At 33.7% G+C, this 19726-nt stretch overlaps 1 protein-coding gene across 2 annotated transcripts in view; it reads left to right on the forward strand.

Moving 5' to 3' along the window:
* The window catches only part of LOC149797821 (prestin-like), a 38687-nt gene that overhangs the window by 16587 nt on the left and 2374 nt on the right, over positions 1-19726 (forward strand). The window contains exons 8-17 of one of the 2 annotated variants that reach the window (XM_089962827.1): positions 4670-4817; positions 5231-5344; positions 5567-5644; positions 7920-8015; positions 8958-9064; positions 13609-13678; positions 14233-14397; positions 15210-15401; positions 17628-17682; positions 18927-19379. In XM_089962827.1, the coding sequence (XP_089818953.1) occupies positions 4670-4817; positions 5231-5344; positions 5567-5644; positions 7920-8015; positions 8958-9064; positions 13609-13678; positions 14233-14397; positions 15210-15401; positions 17628-17682; positions 18927-19201 (1300 nt within the window). In that variant the 3' untranslated portion in view covers positions 19202-19379. Of the gene's footprint in view, positions 1-4669; positions 4818-5230; positions 5345-5566; positions 5645-7919; positions 8016-8957; positions 9065-13608; positions 13679-14232; positions 14398-15209; positions 15402-17627; positions 17683-18926; positions 19380-19726 lie in introns of those variants that run through there. The other variant, XM_089962828.1, reaches the window with a different exon arrangement.

Here is a 19726-nt window from a genome sequence, read left to right on the forward strand (position 1 = left end):
ACTGCATCATCAAAACTGTATTGTTCACCTGTGCCAATACCGCTCTCTTCGTGTCGGACATCACAGAACGTCGTCTTCGTCATCGTTTCATATCTAGAATGAAAAAGAAAAGTAACCAATTATACAAAGAACAGTTAAGCTTGATCTTAGAGACAAGAGTAGAGACGTCACTTTTGCGTATCACATGCAAGTCCATTTGGATACCAGAGAAGTGTGGAGGAAGAGGACGAGACGGAAGATGAAATGTAGGCAGAAGAAGTGGCTCCATCTAACAAAATCAAAATATGAAAAGTGGAGGAGGAGGAGGAGAAATAGAAGAAGAAAGATAGCATGTGGACTGATGGAGAAATCGCTCCCTCCACGAAAATTAAACAAAGACGCTAAATATAAATCGACGGATGGGAGAAAAGAAATACAAATGGACTTGGTGTAAAGACGTGGTTCAATATGCCGTCCTTCATATGCGCGACAATTAAATCAAACTAAATTATGATTAGATAGTACTGAGTTTTGTTTGTTTATTCTCTCATTTTTTTAATAGTCTTTATTTAGGCATTTCTTTCAGATAATGAAACCTTTATTCTACAAAATTGTCTAGTACAAACATAATTACTATTTGATTTTTTTCTCTCTTTCTAATCGATGCTATTTTGATCTTATTCGGAACAGAATGACAGTTTTAGAAAGGGCCTCCTTAATCATAAAATAAGGAATAAAAAAGTCATTGTTTTTTTATTTACCAATATGCCTAAATTGATTGGTCCTTTCCGTCGTTTGAGTCAAACCGTTGTCGTCATTGCCGTTGACTATGCTTTTTATTGTTGGGAGGCATACTGCCTCTTCTTTGGCAAAGTTCTCATCTGTAAGTTAGACCAGGATTTGTTACAATACACTTAAGGTATGAGAGACAACTCTTTCATATATTTCACTCCGTTGACCAGTAAAAATAACAGTTCTTATTCTTTGTGTCCTGTTCTCCTTCTGTTATTGTTGTTGTTGTTGCACACAAATCTCTTTTTCATCCCTCTGTGTTTCTCTGCAACTCTTCTCCTGTGAGAATCACGATATTTAGACGACGGAGCTGCTCGTTGCGTCTGAAATTTCTCTGGTGATAAAAAATTGGACTGTGCCAAAGTCAAACGGATCATCGCGGACTGACGTTAGCATTTGGCAAGTGGTGATGGTGGTAGCAGCGGTATTATCAATGGTGACATAAGGAGAGACTGCACGTATAATAATAATAATAATAATAATAATAATAATAATAATGAGGACTTTGTATAGCGCCTAATCTTTAGAAGCTCTAAGCGCTGTACAACATTAGACAACACTTATAACGTAAAAACGTATATAATGACATGATTACAAAAACAAACACCGTGAAATTATAAAACATAAAAACATGCTAAGAATATTTAAGGTAGGAAACATTATTAGGTCTTTAAGTTTGTTCTTGCAGTCGAAATAAGTGAGTTTTTGAGAGCACTCTTGAATAGGATCACTGTGTCTTTGTGTCTAAGTTCAGTGGGCAATTCATTCCATGTTGCTGGTTCCTGGTATGCAAAATAACACTGTCCATATGACTTTGTTTTCATAGTGGGAATAATGAATATACGATTGTCAGAAGAGGAACGTAAGTATCTTGCTGGTGTGCACACATGGGTGAGGTCGGATACGCATGTTGGACTAGAGTCCATCAGTGAAACGTAGCACAGAGAACAAATTTTGTGTTTGATTTTGGATCGAATGGATAGCCAGTGTAGGGTACAGAGCAGCGGGGAGGTGTGCTTGATCGTGGTACTCTAAGTATGGTCCGAGCAGCTGTGTTTTGAACTTTTTGAAGTTTCTGGAGCGGTACTAATGAACACACAAGTGTTTTAGTGGCATCACCTGAAAGATATTTGCGAATGGAGCTGATGCGTCTCAGCTCAAGATATGCAGTCTTGCATATGTTCATGACATGTTGGTGCAATGTGAGAGTACTGTCCAGAGTAACACCTAGGTTTTGTACTGATTGTTTGAATTTAATGTTGGTGTTGCTGATATTTATTTTTTGAGGTAAAGGATTTGAATGAGAAAGTCTTTGTGTTGTAATCAGAATGGCCTCAGATTTATCATCATTCATCTGCAGCTTGTTACATGTCATCCATGATTTCACATCAGAAATGCACCTCTCTACACCTTGGATGGTAGCATCAACTTCAGTTGGGTGGCTAGATTTGTATATTTGGGTGTCATCAGCGTACAGTTGGTGAGACACTGGATGATGATCTATGACACGTGATAGAACAGGTCCAAGAACAGACCCCTGTGGAACACCACAACATAGATCTACTGGGCTGGAGTGAATTCCATTTGCAGACACAATTTGTGTCCTGTTGACCAAGTAGGACTTGAACCACAGTAAGGCTGTATCATGAATGCCAAATACATGCTGGAGACGGTGAAGTAATATAACATGGTCTATTGTGTCAAATGCTGCAGACAAATCAAGGAGGGTGAGGACTGTAATCTTTCCACTATCCAAACCAGAGGGAATGTCATTAACTACTTTTAGAAGAGTAGTTTCAATATTGTGGCAAGGGCGATAAACATATTGTACATTGCAAAAAAGACTGTTTGAATTTAGATAAAATAAAAGCTGGGATAGAACGACCTTTTCTAAGATTTTTGATATGAATGGGAGATTAGAAGCTGGGCGGTAGTTCTATACATCAGTATGGTTTAGTGTTGGTTTCTTCAGCAGAGGCTCTACAATGGCAGTTTTGAAAAATGATGGGATATCCCCTGACGAGAGAGAGGTATTAATAACATCAGTTAGTGAAGGCAATACTGGATCTATGCACTCAGGCAGCAGTGATGTTGGAATTGGATCAAGTTCACATGACTTTGTTGCACTCTTCATCACGATCGTACGTACGAAATCCACAGAGACCAGTTCAAATGCTGCTAATGGTTCCCGCTCAAATTCTGTATCCCAACTGTATGGTGACGACGAGTCAATTGAAATTGTGGTGTCAAGCTTATCTCTAATGGTTTGTACTTTGTCACGGAAGAAATTTGTAAACATGTCCGGAAGGTCAACTGGAGTGAAGGTAGTTGGAAGTGGTGTAGATTTGTTCCTTGATATTAGCTTGTTAGTAATCTCGAAGAGCTCTTTACAGCTAGAACTTTCCATGATCTTAGTAGTGTAGTGGGCTGATTTCGCTGCATGGACTATATTTGTGACATTCTTCTTAGAGGCTTCATAGCCTGGCTTATGTTTAGTGAGTCTGGTGGACAGCGAAAGCCTCTCAGCTTTACAGCGGTCACGTATACCCTCGAATAAGGTCTTATTCATCTCAGCCATGGTGTGGTACTGTACTTCAGTCGACCTTCCGGACATGTTTACAAATTTCTTCCGTGACAAAGTACAAACCATTAGAGATAAGCTTGACACCACAATTTCAACTGACTCGTCGTACTACATTGTGCAAATTGTCTTATTGAAAATGCTATTCTACAAACGGACCGAGTCATACCAAACATAATCCGGCACATCGAGAAGCCGAACAAGACGGGTCGCGATTTCCTTTGTCGCAAAAGTAGGCATAATCCCTTTCCTCCCTATATACGATCGTTTTTTTTTACTCGTCACATTTCATTTTGGGGCCATTAGGCCAGCTACTTTGTGGCAATATGGAAACCATCTCTTTCGCATTCCATTACCTTCTGACAACTATGTGGGCACGTGGTGACCGTAAATTCCAATTTACAAACGTTTTGTTACTTAGAGAACAAGCGATTATAGTGCAAACCCCGTACTGCTTCAGCCCCTTACCCGATATACTTACTTCGTTCCTGAATTACATACAATTTCAGCCCCTTACCCCTAATACCTACTTTCTTCGTTCCTGAATTACATACAATTTCAGCCCCTTACCCCTAATACATACTTTCTTCGTTCCTGAATTACGTACAATTTTAGCCCCTTACCCTTAATACCTACTTTCTTCTTTCCTGAATTACATACAATTTCAGTCCCTTACCCCTAATACCTACTTTCTTTGTTCCTGAATTATAAATTCAACGTGTACATTTATTAAACAGAGAATGATTTTAGCAAACATTTTGTCTTTATGTGACGTTGCTTTACACTGCTTTGTAACATTAATTTCTAGAAGACAAACTTATTACTTTGTCACAATTATAAGTTCTGCAAATTCTCGAATGTACTATCTATCTATATACCTGTCTGCTTGTTTTAGTGTCTTTCATATTTTTAAATCACTAAATTATGAAAATTTTAAACAATTTTTGCTGGCTGCGATGTGGTCGCAACCTTATAAACTGTATTAATGTTCGCGTATAATGATCTTTTAAGAAACAGCCAGGTGCCATTTTAAAATGATAGTCGGTTATGGTTATGAAGCGTGCCAATGCCTTTTGAGGACAAGACTGAGGCTCAGAAATGGCGCCGTGACGTTTCGGGAATAGATATGTGGCGTCATTTCTTGTTCAGCACCTGGTCCCATCTCAGAACTACACTAGTCACAAAAATGACCCTAGCATGTGTACTATCAGTTCAGATCTCCACACATAACTTTTAAAAACCCATTTTATGAGTATAGGTTATTGGTATGATAGAATAATAATTGACTAGATTAATATTTCAATTCTTTATTTCCAGGATGCCTGGACTATCATATCCATCATTCCAAAATGTTGACGTGTATATCACTGAAATATTTATCATTGCCATCATTTCCTTTGCCCAGTCTGTCTCAATTGCTGCTCTGATGGCGAAAAGACACAACTACAGTCTGGATTCTAATCAGGTACCGACATTTCATGATTTTTTGATTTTCCTATTTATTTTTTCTAACCTACTCTTTCTTTTCTTCTTTCTCAATTTCTTTCTTTCCTTTCATGGGACCATGCATCGTTTTCGCACGACTTAGTCTGGATAAACAGGTGTACATGACGATAGTTGAAATTAAATGACTTAGTCCTGATAAACAGGTGTACACGACGATAGTTGAAATTAAATGACTTAGTCTGGATAAACAGGTGTACATGACGATAGTTGAAATTAAATGATTAGTCTGGATAAACAGGTGTACATGACGATAGTTGAAATTAAATGAATGAGAGAGACATTGACAGATGGATCTACTGAGATTATGAGAAACACATAGTTGGTACCTGTCATGTTATTACACGTACTGATGACATCTTGAACCCTTTTCAGGAACTGATAGCCTATGGTGCTGGCAATATCTTTGGATCCTTCTTCAGCTGTTATCCTTATGCAGCCTCCGTGTCTAGAAGCTCTGTGCAAGAATCGGCAGGTGGTAAAACACAGGTAAATGTACAATTTTTTAAAATTATAGATTTATTTTCCCTTTCTTACACACAAAAAGGGTATATAAATTCAGTATGTCGTAGACAGTGATAATATTAATTGCTAAAACTCTTTTGCAAGAAGCTTAACTGTCTTAAATATCCACATCTATTCTTCTACTTGAAGTTACTGAAACATTATTTTTTGCCTTTAGTTTTTCACTTTGGTTTATATTTATTTCAGCTTGCCAGTTTATTTTCTTGTTCTTTGGTTCTCATAGTAATTCTGTGGATTGGATACCTTTTTGAGAGCTTGCCAAATGTAAGTACATAAAATTGTATTTTCTTTGTGTATGTTATTGCTTTTAAACTAAACAAATCTGCAATAGATATTTTTGTTTGTGTGTGTCTGTCTATGTGTGTGTGTGTGTCAAAAATACAAAGGAGTGTATCCAACCTTGTGATAGAGTTCTGGCTCTCTTGTCCTTACCTCAAAATCCTCTTCATGCTAAGCACTATGGTCCTTACACTTTTGAAAAGAAAGTGAATTAACTATTATTATCAATATTCCTTGGAGGTGGAAACAAAAACAACGTCACTTTACATAAATTATCAAGGAGTATGTTGATAGAAACAACCATGTTATGCATACAGTCAACCTAGTTGTGCCTGTCCAAACAATGAGGATTGAAACGATGGAAGCGGACTACTGTGACTTTAGTGTAACCAATCTTTAGAAAAAGAAATTGTCAATAATCTCCACCAGATAATTTAACAAATCAGAACAAGGAAAAACGGCACCAAGAAAATAATGAACTTAAACAGCTATAAATTTAAAATGAGCACTTGCTCCACGACGTTCCTACACAAACAAATAATATCTACCATGACGATAAAATTGTAGATTCCACACCTGTAAAACAGCTTCCATGCAGGATGATCGCTCTCAATCAGGAATGTTTGATTAAACAAATTCAGTATGGCTAGAGAATTATTTCGCAGCACGAGTAAAACTTACTGGAGTTCAACATATATTCTTAGCTTTTCTACTGGCTTTGCAACACTTTGAAGTGCATATTAGTTCGGCTCCTTCTCCAATTATGATGATCAGTGATCATATCCCCCTTACTTTCATTGGCAATATGAAAACCAAAAATCAGATAGTATTAAGCTTGAGTTGGAGTTGCAGGAATACAATATTGAAATTAGGCACGTAAGAGAAAAGAAAAACAGAAGATGCAATTTCACACATATATAAATATTATATCCTTTCATGTATATTTTGTGTCATTCAAAAGATTTATTCTTCTGTCAATTTTATCACATGTACTTTTGACTAATACTTGGAAGAAAGTTTTATTGCATAACTCTAATTTTGTTGCATTATGAGGGGAGGTGTTATGTATATTTAATTTGCATTGTTAGTTTTTTATTGTTTTTATTTCATGATATACTATGGGCTATGTAAGTATTTTGTAGCAGATGTTGTCCAAAATCAGTGACAGTTTTATAAACAACATTGAGTACTTTCTTCTGATTGAAGGATAAATATTAGTATTACTGTAGTATATTGGTCTGAGTCAAGGATAAATATTAGTATTACTGTAGTATATTGGTCTGAGTCAAGGATAACTATTAGTATTACTGTAGTATATTGGTCTGAGTCAAGGATAAATATTAGTATTACTGTAGTATATTGGTCTGAGTCAAGGATAAATATTAGTATTACTGTACTATATTGGTCTGAGTCAAGGATAAATATTAGTATTACTGTACTATATTGGTCTGAGTCAAGGACATTATGTTCACCATATTCTTTTATTATAACTTTTGGTAACAGACCTTCTAATTATAAATAAGATTTTCTCCTGTAAAAATTTGGAATCTTATCAAATGAAATTTCCATTAGGTAAGTTTTTAGAAAGTGACTAATTGTGATCCAAGGTCAAGTAGATGATTACAGAATCTTGTTTACTGTAAAAATTATTTATTACTGCAATAAGAATCGAAGAAGAAATCAGTCTTCTTTTTGTTTCCATTATTTCATTCAAGCTGGTATTTATTTATTCAATTTATTTTTTCACTGGAAATACAAATTGCTCATTTAAGATAATATTCTTGGAAATAGAAACTTGGATTTCTAGTGAAATTCAAAACAAGGATATATTCTATGAGATTATTATTGTTATTCAAAAAAAGACTGTTGACACATGATTACTATTTAAGCCATCACAGGCACATCAACACTTCCAGCATTAAATTTATTTTGGAATACCACTAAAGTTTATTCAGAACTTTAATCCTTTGGAATTGTGTTAGAATTCTAGGATTTTTTATTTGGTATTTAGTTCACAATAGCATATGTTCTTTTTTTACATTTTTACTATGCATTTTATAGAAATAAATTGGTTATTGATTTATAGAAAACATTTTGGTTTTCATTCTTATCTGTTTCTTTAAGACGATAGAGTCATATATATATATATATATATATATATATATATATATATATATATATATATATATATATATATATATATATATATATATATTGAATCCCATACTTCTAATTATTTCCAAATTGCCATACTTTTCAGTGTGTTCTGTCAGCTATCATTGTGGTTGCATTAAAGAGCCTGATTTTACAATTCTTGGAACTGCCACAGATCTGGAGGACATCAAAATACGACTTTGTAAGTATGAGGAAAATCATTGATGCATATCATTCATATTATATAATTTGATTATTATTTGTATTAATACTGCACTTGCATTTAATCAAACAGGTAGTGAGAGACAATTTAATTTAATCCCCATTATCTCTTCTGGGTAAAACAAATAACTAGGACCTTTGGAAGTAACTCAAGCTTTATTTATAGAAAACAACCCTCTATCATTTATGATTCTCTGGTAGTTTCCCAGGACTCACAATCTAAATCAATCCCCTTTCCTTAGTACCAAATTAGGGTCATACTCCCAATATTACACTTAGTCCTGGACCCAATTATGCACTGATAGTAATGACGAATGACAATAGTGAGCAAGTGTGCCCAATTAATAAAGTAGAGGTTCCCAATGGCAGTCCAACTATTACTATTAGCATAGTCTGAATGTATAGTTTAAGTGACTTACTACTACACCACAGAAGGTGCTGAAAGTCAACTCTGCAAAATACAATAAGGCTTAGCTTTGTCTCTTTGGAGTCTATGGACTTTACTTTTACGACTTAAATTCTTTTCTTTCATTCCAGTTATTCACATAAAACTTGTTAACATAGTAATCATAGCATCAAGCATGCACTCTCTTTATTTCTTTACAACAATTACGTAAATGTCACTGCATATAGATTATAACCCTGTCCATGCAGTCAAAGTCAAAGTTCAAGATTTGATCTTAAAGACTACAATTAACTTGATTTGGGGACAAATCAAAATACAAAGATTGCAAAATAATTGATGCAATTTACTTATTTATAATTAGCTACAATAATGAATCAAGACACAAAATTCACAATAATGTCTAAATGTGTTAATTTGATGAAAAACTTATTTCATACTATGAGAAATTTGTAAATGGTTTTATACTTCTACTTTCTTTATTATCAGTCTAAAAAGTCTGGTACACTTTGTTTTTAGTTCATCTGGGTTGTGACTTGCAGCTGCACAGTGATACTCCATGTCGACTATGGCCTTATAATTGGTTTGGGCTTCTCCTTTTTCACAGTTGTGATAAGAACTCAAAGGTAAAGTAACACCATCCACCTACCCATCTCCACCTTCCAGCTTCCAACATTTAAAATATTACTTTTTTCTTTAAATCTGGGTCTTTTCCACAAAGTATGGGGTACAGGAAACAAACACTAATCAAGGGTACAGGAAACTAATTCAGGGTACAGGAAACACATATACTAATCCAGGGTACATGAAAGAGATACTGATTCAGGGTACAGGAACCATAGATACTAATCCAAAGTATTGGAAACACATATACTAATCCAGGGTACATGAAAGAGATACTAATTCAGGGTACAGGAACCATAGATACTAATCCAAAGTATTGGAAACACATATACTAATCCAGGGTACAGAAAACATAAATTAATCAAGGGTGCAGGAGACAGATGTTAATCCAGGGTACATGAAACAGATACTAATTCAGGGTACAGGAAATGCAGATAATAATCCAGGACACAGTAAACTAGATAACACTCTTGTGTTGAGGAATAAAATATGCTTTTTTAACTTATCATGAATTCAGAAACAAATTCTTTCTACAATAATAAATTTTTTGCAAAATCAATTTCACAAAAGATTGGTTGAATACATAATAACTACTCATTTATAATACAGAAATATGTTCAGGGAACATGAATGCCTTGTTACAGTGACTTAAAAGCAAAATATAACCATACCAATGCATAAATTGACAGGATTAGCAATAACTGTTACTTCCAAATTCATGATGAAACACAAAAATGAAACAAAAGGTAGGAAACTACATTACTTCTAACTATTTAATATGTTTGTTCATGCATTTCATGTTCAAGAACAAAATGCATTGAATCAGTTTGTTTTCTTATGATGCATTGGTAGATCTGGCATTGTACATTGGACTTCATGCTTTTCATGTTTGACTTTAGCTGTAGTGGTTAATCAAGGTAATTATTCATGCATTAACTATACTTCTAATTCTGGCTGTGTTACAAGGTTACACAAAGTCCCTGAAGGGAGGACAATGATATGCACTTCTAAAGCAGATTTTAAGAAGAATTAAAATTTTGTTTAGTATAGGAAAACAAAATTTATCTCATTGCTTCACCTCAGTTTTGATATCAGAGAAAACAATGTTCTTTACTTGTTTTTCTTTTTTACACCCATTCACAGAAGTTACCATTTTGTTGTAAAAGTTTCTTTAGTATAAATTTATTTTCGGCATTATAATTATTGTTTACATAGGCTACTGGAGGATGCTGAAAACTTCATCGAGGCAAAGCTCTGTGTGTGTGTGTTATTTGGATTTTTAACATAGCTTTAACAATTTTTGGGTCATATTGCTATAATATCTGCAGTGTGGCAGTTTACTGTGATGTCTAGCACTGGGGCATCATGCCACAGACATGTAGCATGATGTCCCACCCAGTCACATTATCCTGACACCAGGCAGATAGTCCTAACACTAATCTCTTAATGCTGAGTGCCAAGCAAGGAAGCTGTTAGTGCCACTTTTATATGTCTTTGGTATGACTCTGCAAGGGTTCCAACCCACAACCTCCCACATCCGAGTGGATGCTCTAACCACTAAGCCATGAGAGTGGTCAAGGCAGAGCTATATAAGCATTCATTACACTGTTTCTTCGTTGTGTGCTGTGCATTCAATACATATTTGACCTTAAACAGTGCATGAAGACAACATTTAATGAATGATTACTTTAAGATCATGAAAGACAGATGTTGAGAGATAGAGACACAGAGAGCAAAAGAGAACAAGCTGCTAAGTCATTTTGCTCATCTGAAAATAAGGTAGATCTAAATTTAGCATTCATGTAGAGTTCGTCCATCAGTAGTTTCCTAACCTGGTGTGACGCCAATGATGCCAACATTGATGAGAAGATGTCTATCTTGCTCATCGTATTCTTAGGCTAAGATGTGATGAAAAGCATGCAGTCCACTCCACTACACCAGTTGAAGGTACCTTATCACCATATAGTTTGTATAGGCATCAATATGAAAAGCATGCAGTCCACTCCACTACACCAGTTGAAGGTACCTTATTACCATATAGTATGTATAGGCATCAATATGAAAAGTATGCAGTCCACTCCTCTACACCAGTTGAAGGTACCTTATCACCATATAGTTTGTATAGGCATCAATATGAAAAGCATGCAGTCCACTCCACTACACCAGTTGAAGGTACCTTATTACCATATAGTATGTATAGGCATTAATGTGAAAAGCATGCAGTCCACTCCACTACACCAGTTGAAGGTACCTTATCACCATATAGTTTGTATAGGCATCAATATGAAAAGTATGCAGTCCACTCCTCTACACCAGTTGAAGGTACCTTATCACCATATAGTTTGTATAGGCATCAATATGAAAAGCATGCAGTCCACTCCACTACACCAGTTGAAAGTACCTTATCACCATATAGTATGTATAGGCGTTATTATGAAAAGAGGATGATTTAATTAACATATTTTTCCTGCTATACTTCTCAGAAAGGTTCATCTGTGTAGGCTAGGATGTATGTATATAGTTAAGACATATATATGCGATCATAAGGTAAATACATATACTTATTTTACTAATGTAAATAATCTAAGTCACAGTGACCTTCTTTCGCTGTAAGAGTACTGAAACTGACATAGATACATCCAACAAGTTTCATGACTGGAAGCAGCAGCAAAAAATTACCTTAAACAGGTTACTTGTGATGAAATATAGGTTACACAGACCTCTTTTTGAAGTAAGGACGTGATATCAACACCACATTTCAAGATTCTAGACAGGATAGTATGCCAGCCTTGTATTGTCATGAGCTAGGTTCAAAAATTTAACAATGTAAGTTTAAGAAGGATAAGTCACAATGATCTTTTGTTGCAAGGGTTTGGTACAAATAGACCTGCATATTATAATGATTTATTAGGTGAACAGTGTCTTAGAAATAAGCATTAAACACAAACGTTAAATGCAAGTCAGTAAAGCATAACATATGGGTCATAATGACCTACTATTTAAAGTAAATACCTCATAAACTTTCATCATTCTAGCAAGTGCACATCATGAAGAAAACTTCAGAAGTTGTGAGCTAAATGTAAAGCCTTAACCTAAGCCAGTAACATGTGAAATGCAAGTGACAGTGACCTTCTTTTGTTGCTTGATTGTGGTACCAAGAGTGATGTCTGCAATTATAGTTTAATTATTCTCACATGGACAATTAAAACAGAAAATTTAACCAAACTCAATGAAGCATAAAATATGAGCCACAGTAATCTATCTTGTGACAAAGGTATAGAATTCATCAAAATGCATCCCCTCACCATATTTTATGATTTCAGGTAAAATAGTGTTTATGTTAGAGGATGAAAAAAAACATGCTGTGGGCTATAAGATACAAAGTCTAAACCTAAACTAGCACAATGTGAAATGTAGGTCATACTGACATGATTATGTTGTAACAGTTGGTACCAGTAGAGATTCATGCAGTTGTCTTTTTTTATTTTTTTAGAATATGCAGTAAATGAGAAATAAATTTCGAAAACATATCTTTTAACCAACACCAGTGAATCATGAAATATGGTCACATTGACATACATTTATGATAATGGTGTAATATTCTTCAAGATTCATCCCCTTTTGACCTTTCTTGATCCAGTGAGCACACAACTGGAGCCAAAGCAAATAATTATCAGGAATGAACAGCTAATGTGCATGATTGTATAACAGATAGCTCCCCTTAGCTCTCCTCTCCAGGGAATAAGCACTAAGAAGCCAAACTGTTGCCCAAGGCTTGGGAAGATCAAAGCATGGTTAGGCTGTCACACACACAAGCACACACACACACACAGTGTGATGGTGGTAGTAAGTTAATTCTCCTCTACTTTGTAAAAGTGAGATCAAATTGCATGGTACACGTTTTTCTTGTTTACTTTTCTTCCCTTAAAAGAGATAATGGAACCAACCACAATGAATATCAATAAAACACTCCCAGTGGCATATCACTGTATATCTGTGTAACAATGCTTTTAAAGTGTTTTTCTGCATTTATTGTACTTGTGTATCCTTCACATGCCACAGCAAGTAGAATAGACTCTAATATGCTATTGTCTGATGTGATGGCAGATCAAGTCTACTGTGTCTAACATTCTTTGATTCTCATCAAATGGAATGGACTCAGTTTTGTCACCTTGTTCGAATATGTCTACATTTTGGACAGTCTGATATGCATCAGTCAGTCAGTCGGTCGGTCAGTCGGGGTCGGTCAGTCGGGTTCGGTCATTTGCAGTCGTTCGTTCGTTCATTCATCTGTCAGTCAATCAGTCAGGGAACCATAGTAGCTCAGGTGGTAGAGAATCAGATTGTTAATGTACCGGTAGCAGGTTCTATACCCACCTTGGTCAGCCCAGGTAGGCTACCTGTATACTTGGGAAAGGCACTTAGTTCCCAAATCTTCAGCATTACATAGCTAATAGTGTATTAAGCTACTATTAAAATGCACAAAATAAGCATTATCTATTTCTTTTACTGATTTTTTTTATTGATTTACTGATTTTATTTGCAGGGCAGTCATTTCTCCCATGAGTAAGATAAGTGACACAGAAGTCTACAGAGACCCAAATAAATATATTATGGTAATAAATATATTATGGTATTAAATAAATTATGGTAATAAATATATTATGGTAATAAATATAGTAATGGTATTAAATATCTTAAGGTAATAAATATATCAAGATATGTAGTATTTCAATTATAAATCACATCCTTATTTTAGATCTTGGAAGGCAAGCAATTTATTTAGAAAATGAATTTTTTTATATTTTGTGTTGATTTTTCTGTTTTGAAACATGAGATAAGAGATGTTATGTGTCTGTTATGTATAGTAAAAATTGGTATTGAGATGAAAACATTATAGAATTTTTTAAAAAATTATACCAAAATTGATATTTTTTAAATATTATTATTATTATTATCCAACTACAACTTATATCTACATTCAGTAAATGACTACATCTCCTATTCTATTATATTCTTCATTTCTTCTTGTTCTTACAATTTTTATATTATTAAAATAGTCTCACTGAACCTTGCCTCCAGTAAATGACTCTGTCTCTTATCCCCTAATTATTATTATTATTATTGTTATTATTATTATTATTATTATTATTATTATTATTATTAAAAGGCAAAACAGAAACCAGGCATCAAGATTGTTGGTTTCAACTCTCCACTCTATTTTGCCAATGCAGCTGTGTTTGCAACAAAACTGCAAAGAATAACTGGAGTGAAACCAGAGAAAATTAGGAAACAACTAAGAAGGATGGCAGTGAAGGATGAATTAACAAGAAAGGTACCAGATATTATGAATATATAATATTCCATTCATGAAGTATGTGTGTGTATCTCACACAAACATATATTTGCATATTCATTTTGATGCTACTGTAAAGAATACTGTTAGGTCAGAATTGTAATAGATTTCTATGCAACAAAAACCTATATTGATGCACTAATTCATTCAAGGTTATTTTATGTCAGTAAGCATTGAAACAAACAAATTGATATTGTATACACTATTATATAGTAATCCATATACTTTGCAAATGTGTCAAAATATGTCATTTGTATAAATATCTGTATTTGTAATGATTTTGGCTGACTATATTAAACTAAAATTTGCCAAGTTGAAGGTTCATTATCAATGGATAATCTCATTCAGCTGTATCAACCTGTAGTTATGACTGTACAAACAAGATGGATATTTTATAATAACTCAGACCTTGAATTTAGTTAGAGTTGAACTTCTGTAAGAATTAAGGAGAATGCAAAACATTGATTTTATCATGAAAAAGGTGAAATGCATGATAAAGGTATATAATACACTGGAATGGAATGATTGGCAAGAAAAACTGTTCAAATTAGGAAAAATCAAGAATTTTTCATAAAGATATTTTAAATTTTGTGAGAGCTGAACATCTGTAAGGTTTATAAGGCAGACAGAACACTAACTACTGGTATATCATTATAGACAGGAAATGTATGTTAAAAATACATTAAAATTAGTACCTGTTACATTTACATTTTACAATAAATTTGTTTGTTTAAGCCTTTCTAAAGACTGCATTCATACTATATCAAAGTTAATAGGTATTTTTGCCACAGGATAATTTTCCTGCTGAAGAAAATACAGAGGGCAGCACTACTGAATTTGCAAAAGATGCTCCCATTAACACTCTCATGAACATGACAAAATCTACACCCACCAGAGCTGATATCTGTCCAGTACATCACATTGTCATTGACTTTTCTGCTGTTCCATTCATCGACTCAGTGGGAGCAAAGATTCTCAAACAGGTATAAAGTCTTAGTCAAAATCATTGTAATGATGCTAATTAGTAGATATTTTTTGGGAAAACAGATAAACAATATGTTTCATCCAACCATTTTGCTTCAATATTTCTTTGCATACATATTTCTTGGCATAGATGTTTAAAAGTGTGTGTGTGTGTGTGTGTGTGTGTGTGTGTGTGTGTGTTCATTGTCTTGTGCTCTAGGCAGGACAACCTTTTAACAACCTGTAAATATTACTATAAGACAGTGAACCTTTTCAGTCCTGAATAAATCATGAATGAACATGCAAACAAGAAAGTGTAGCATGCTGACTTGTTATATATTTATAGATCTTTCCTATTTTATGTGGTATGCTATTCTGGCAAGTTGACATTGAAGGCTGGTCACTTTAATCTATAATAATAATAATAATAATAATAATAATAATAATAATAATAATCTATAATAATAATAATAATAATCTATAGTAATAATAATAATAATAATAATAATAATGTTCTTAAGCAATGGAACAAAAGGTAAGTCAAATTTTGGTACTGTACAACACTGTTACCACTGACTATTGCATGACACTTCTGATGCTCATGTTACTGGAGATTTGTATCAACAATTTACTTTGAACTAAGTAAAATAACTTTTCATACCCACTATTTATTAAGCATCATACTAACATTAAGCTGCCAATTAATCACTGGGGGGGGGGGAGTGAGCAAAGAAGCCTTTGTGGGATTTACTGACTTATGACAATTGTTATGTATATTTGATTTGCACTGTTTGTTAGCTAGCATTTTTATTAAAAAAAAATTATTTTTTATTATGTGCTATTGAAATGTAAGATTTTATTTTGGACTTAACCTAGTCCAAAATCAAGTTTATTTTCTATTTGATCTGAATTCTTGATTTTGTAAATTTTTATTCTTTAAACAACTAATGCATAACTAAAATATTCTCTTTGTGTATGGGTTTGATATCAGGATCACTATTAATAAAAGTAAACATGTTCATTTGGTTCTGGGTCTCAGCTATTGTAATTCCCCTACAAATTACCTGGTATACCTGGTATAGTCCAGGATATATATTAAAACTTTAGTAAAAGACTTTCTAATAAATAAATAACATTTTAATTTGTGAAATTAAGAAGTTTCTGTAAGGTTATTTTCCTATAAGTATTAGTTTTCTTTTATAGAAAATGCTAATTGTGATCTGAGGTCAAGTAGAGGATTATATAATCTTGTTGCTGGAAAGATTATTTATTTGTGCTTTAACATCCAAAATAAAAATGGTGTCAACAGATATCAAATATGGCTACCGTAGTAGTCAAAATCATGTTGTTGTTACTCTTCTTGAATGGAAGATCAGATCAGCTTGAGGTTTCACCATAAGACCCCTTATGGTGTCTAGCTAGTCTTAAATAAAAATGATGTGAATCTGATAGACAACGAGGCTGCCACAGTGGCCATCTTGAAGGTTTTATCACTATTCCTCTCAGATATCAACATAGGGCTTTCATTAAAGGAATTTTTATGATATCTTGTTGACACTAAATGAAAATGGAGCCTGTCTGACATTCAGTATGGTTGCCATGGCAACCATCTTGAAAATCTTGATACTGACATTCCTCCTTAATGGAAAGTCATATTGACATGGGGTTTCCACCAGAAGACTAAGGATAATATTGAATTGGTTCTGAATGAAAATGGTGCTGATCTGACCTCAAATATGGCTACCACAGTGAACATATTGACAATCAATACACTAATTCTCTTGAACAACATGGAGTTTTCACCAAATGTCTTTTAATAGTGTCATTTTGTTTTATAAGAAAACGGTGCCAATCTTACATGCAGCATAAGCTGCATAGTGGTTAATTTGAGAATCTTATCCCTCAGAAATATTGGAGATGATTTCAGCACTCAGCAATTGAAAACAAGAAATGGTATAATCTTGAATTCTTGGAAATTATTGTCGGCCATTGAAAGCATCAGTCCCTTCATAAAACTCTGGTTCTAGCATGCATTAACAAAGGTGGATAGCATTAAGGCTGTAAGAAACTATGGGATTTTCAGCTCCTAACAAAGCTTTTGCAGCATAAACCAAATGATCTAAAGTATACACATGTCATATGTATGATCAATTTTTCGGTAAGTTTAATTATGTAAGTACTTGCAAGTAAGTAAATTATTTATATATTTTTTTACAGTAATTCAGTCTTTTGTTTTATTTTTCCAGGTATTTGATGAGTATTCTACGATTGACATCAAGGTGTTCCTTGCCTGTGTTGCAGGTACATATAATAAGATGTTGATTAATACTATTTTTACTGGTGTTTATTGTCTCCTTCATCACTTCTTATTACCTTTACTGGAAGTTTGAACTGTTTTCTTCATAATATTTATCTTGTTGGAAAGTCATTTCATGGTACAATTACACTGTCCATTCTAAGCTTTACTTGTTCTGAAAAAATTGATAATTTAATTGGTTCAGTGATATTTGTCTAAATAAACCTTTTTCATGTCTTTCACTGCAAACCACAGTCTTCTGTCCTAATACTAGATAAAAGAACATATTAATCTAGCCACCTGAATATAATGGACAAATAGGTAATCCCAAATTAATGTCATTTTTGGACAGGCTTTTCTTGTTTATGATAATATCTGTCAGTTTGTGTTACCTTTGATAGTTTCTATACCATCAGTCTATTTGAGGAAACTTTCTTTTGTACTTTAATAACTGATATTGAAAATTCTTTTCAATGCTCTCACAGTTCTGTCTCTTTCAAAATATATTGCTTTCATAATAATGATTTCATCCTATGATCATCTACGTTTGTGTTCATTGTCTCAGCAGATTGGTTCAAGAGAAGCTTAACTGGTTCTTAATATGGTTACCTTTGTATTTATTCAGATTGATTAAAACCAAGAGCAAAGGAACCAGACTAAACATGGTTTCTCAGATGTGTTGCATTGTGACATCAATTGCTAGATTGTGATGTTTACTCATGTGTCACCATATGACATCATTGGCCTTGTACTACATGTACATCTCTGAAAGTAAGGCATCCTTGGAGTATGTTTGCCACTTTGCCATGCATAAATATGTCCACAAAAACCCAAACCACCCAAACATAAATGTAAATTAATTATCTCAAAGTTTCAAAAGAATACAGGTTTCTCAATGTGGCACTTTACCACCAAACTGTCAGTACCCAAGCAGTGGCATATCCTGTCAAGGGGAGGCAACCCACAGTGTGGATGACATTCTTTCTCCCGTCAAAACTTTTGGAATTTTCATTTTTAAGAGCAAGCTGAAAATAAGGATTAATATTCATTCATTTCAGTATGAAATAATTAACAAAAGCTTATGATGAATTACTGTTATTAAAATACAAAAATTAAATTCAAATTTAAACTTTTAAGAAAGCATACAAACTCAATATTTTCTAAGGATTTTGTACTGCTATTTAAGTATAAAATAATATAATAATAATTAACAATATTTCACTATTTGTAATTTATTTATGTTTTCTAGATGATGTATGGTCAGTTCTTGACACAACCAAATTCCTACAAAAGTACAGTGACCATATTTTTACAACACTGGACAGTGCAGTTGCCATGGCCCTTCTAGATGAAGATAACGAAGATTTTCATAATGTATGCATATTTTTTTGTCTTGTCTTCAGAATTTTACATGACATTGCCAGCTTTCATCCTAATGTACTTAAATTATTTGCTATGTACCAATATAATGTACCAAATGTATCATACAATGCCATGTACCATATGTATCATAAAATGCCATGAACACAATGTATCATAAAATAAAAATGCCATGTAGCCAGTTTATCATACAATGCCATGTACCCAGTGTATCATACAATAATCTGTACTAATGTCATGTAACAAATGTATCATAGAATGCCATATACCCAGTGTATCATACAATAATCTGTACTAATGTCATGTAATAAATGTATCACACAGTGCCATGTAGCCAATCCATCATACAATAATCTGTACTAATGTCATGTAAGAAATGTATCATACAGTGCCATGTAGACAATCTATCATACAATAATCTGTACTAATGTCATGTAACAAATGTATCATACAATGCCATGTACCAATTGTATCATAAAATGACATGTATCAAGTGTATCATACATATTACATGAAATACTAAACTCAAAATATATGTATTAATAAACTGTTGATTTTTCATGTGTGGATATTTTCGCTCAAAAGTAGTATATAACTAGGTAAGGAAACTAGCTCCCATGGAAGTAGAGACACCAACTAAACCAGTATTTATTAGTTATATCTCTTCTC

Source organism: Sinohyriopsis cumingii, chromosome 6 (genome assembly GCF_028554795.1).
Source record: "Sinohyriopsis cumingii isolate HCF-2022 chromosome 6, ASM2855479v2, whole genome shotgun sequence".
In the NCBI taxonomy this organism is placed as follows: Eukaryota; Metazoa; Mollusca; class Bivalvia; order Unionida; family Unionidae; genus Sinohyriopsis; species Sinohyriopsis cumingii.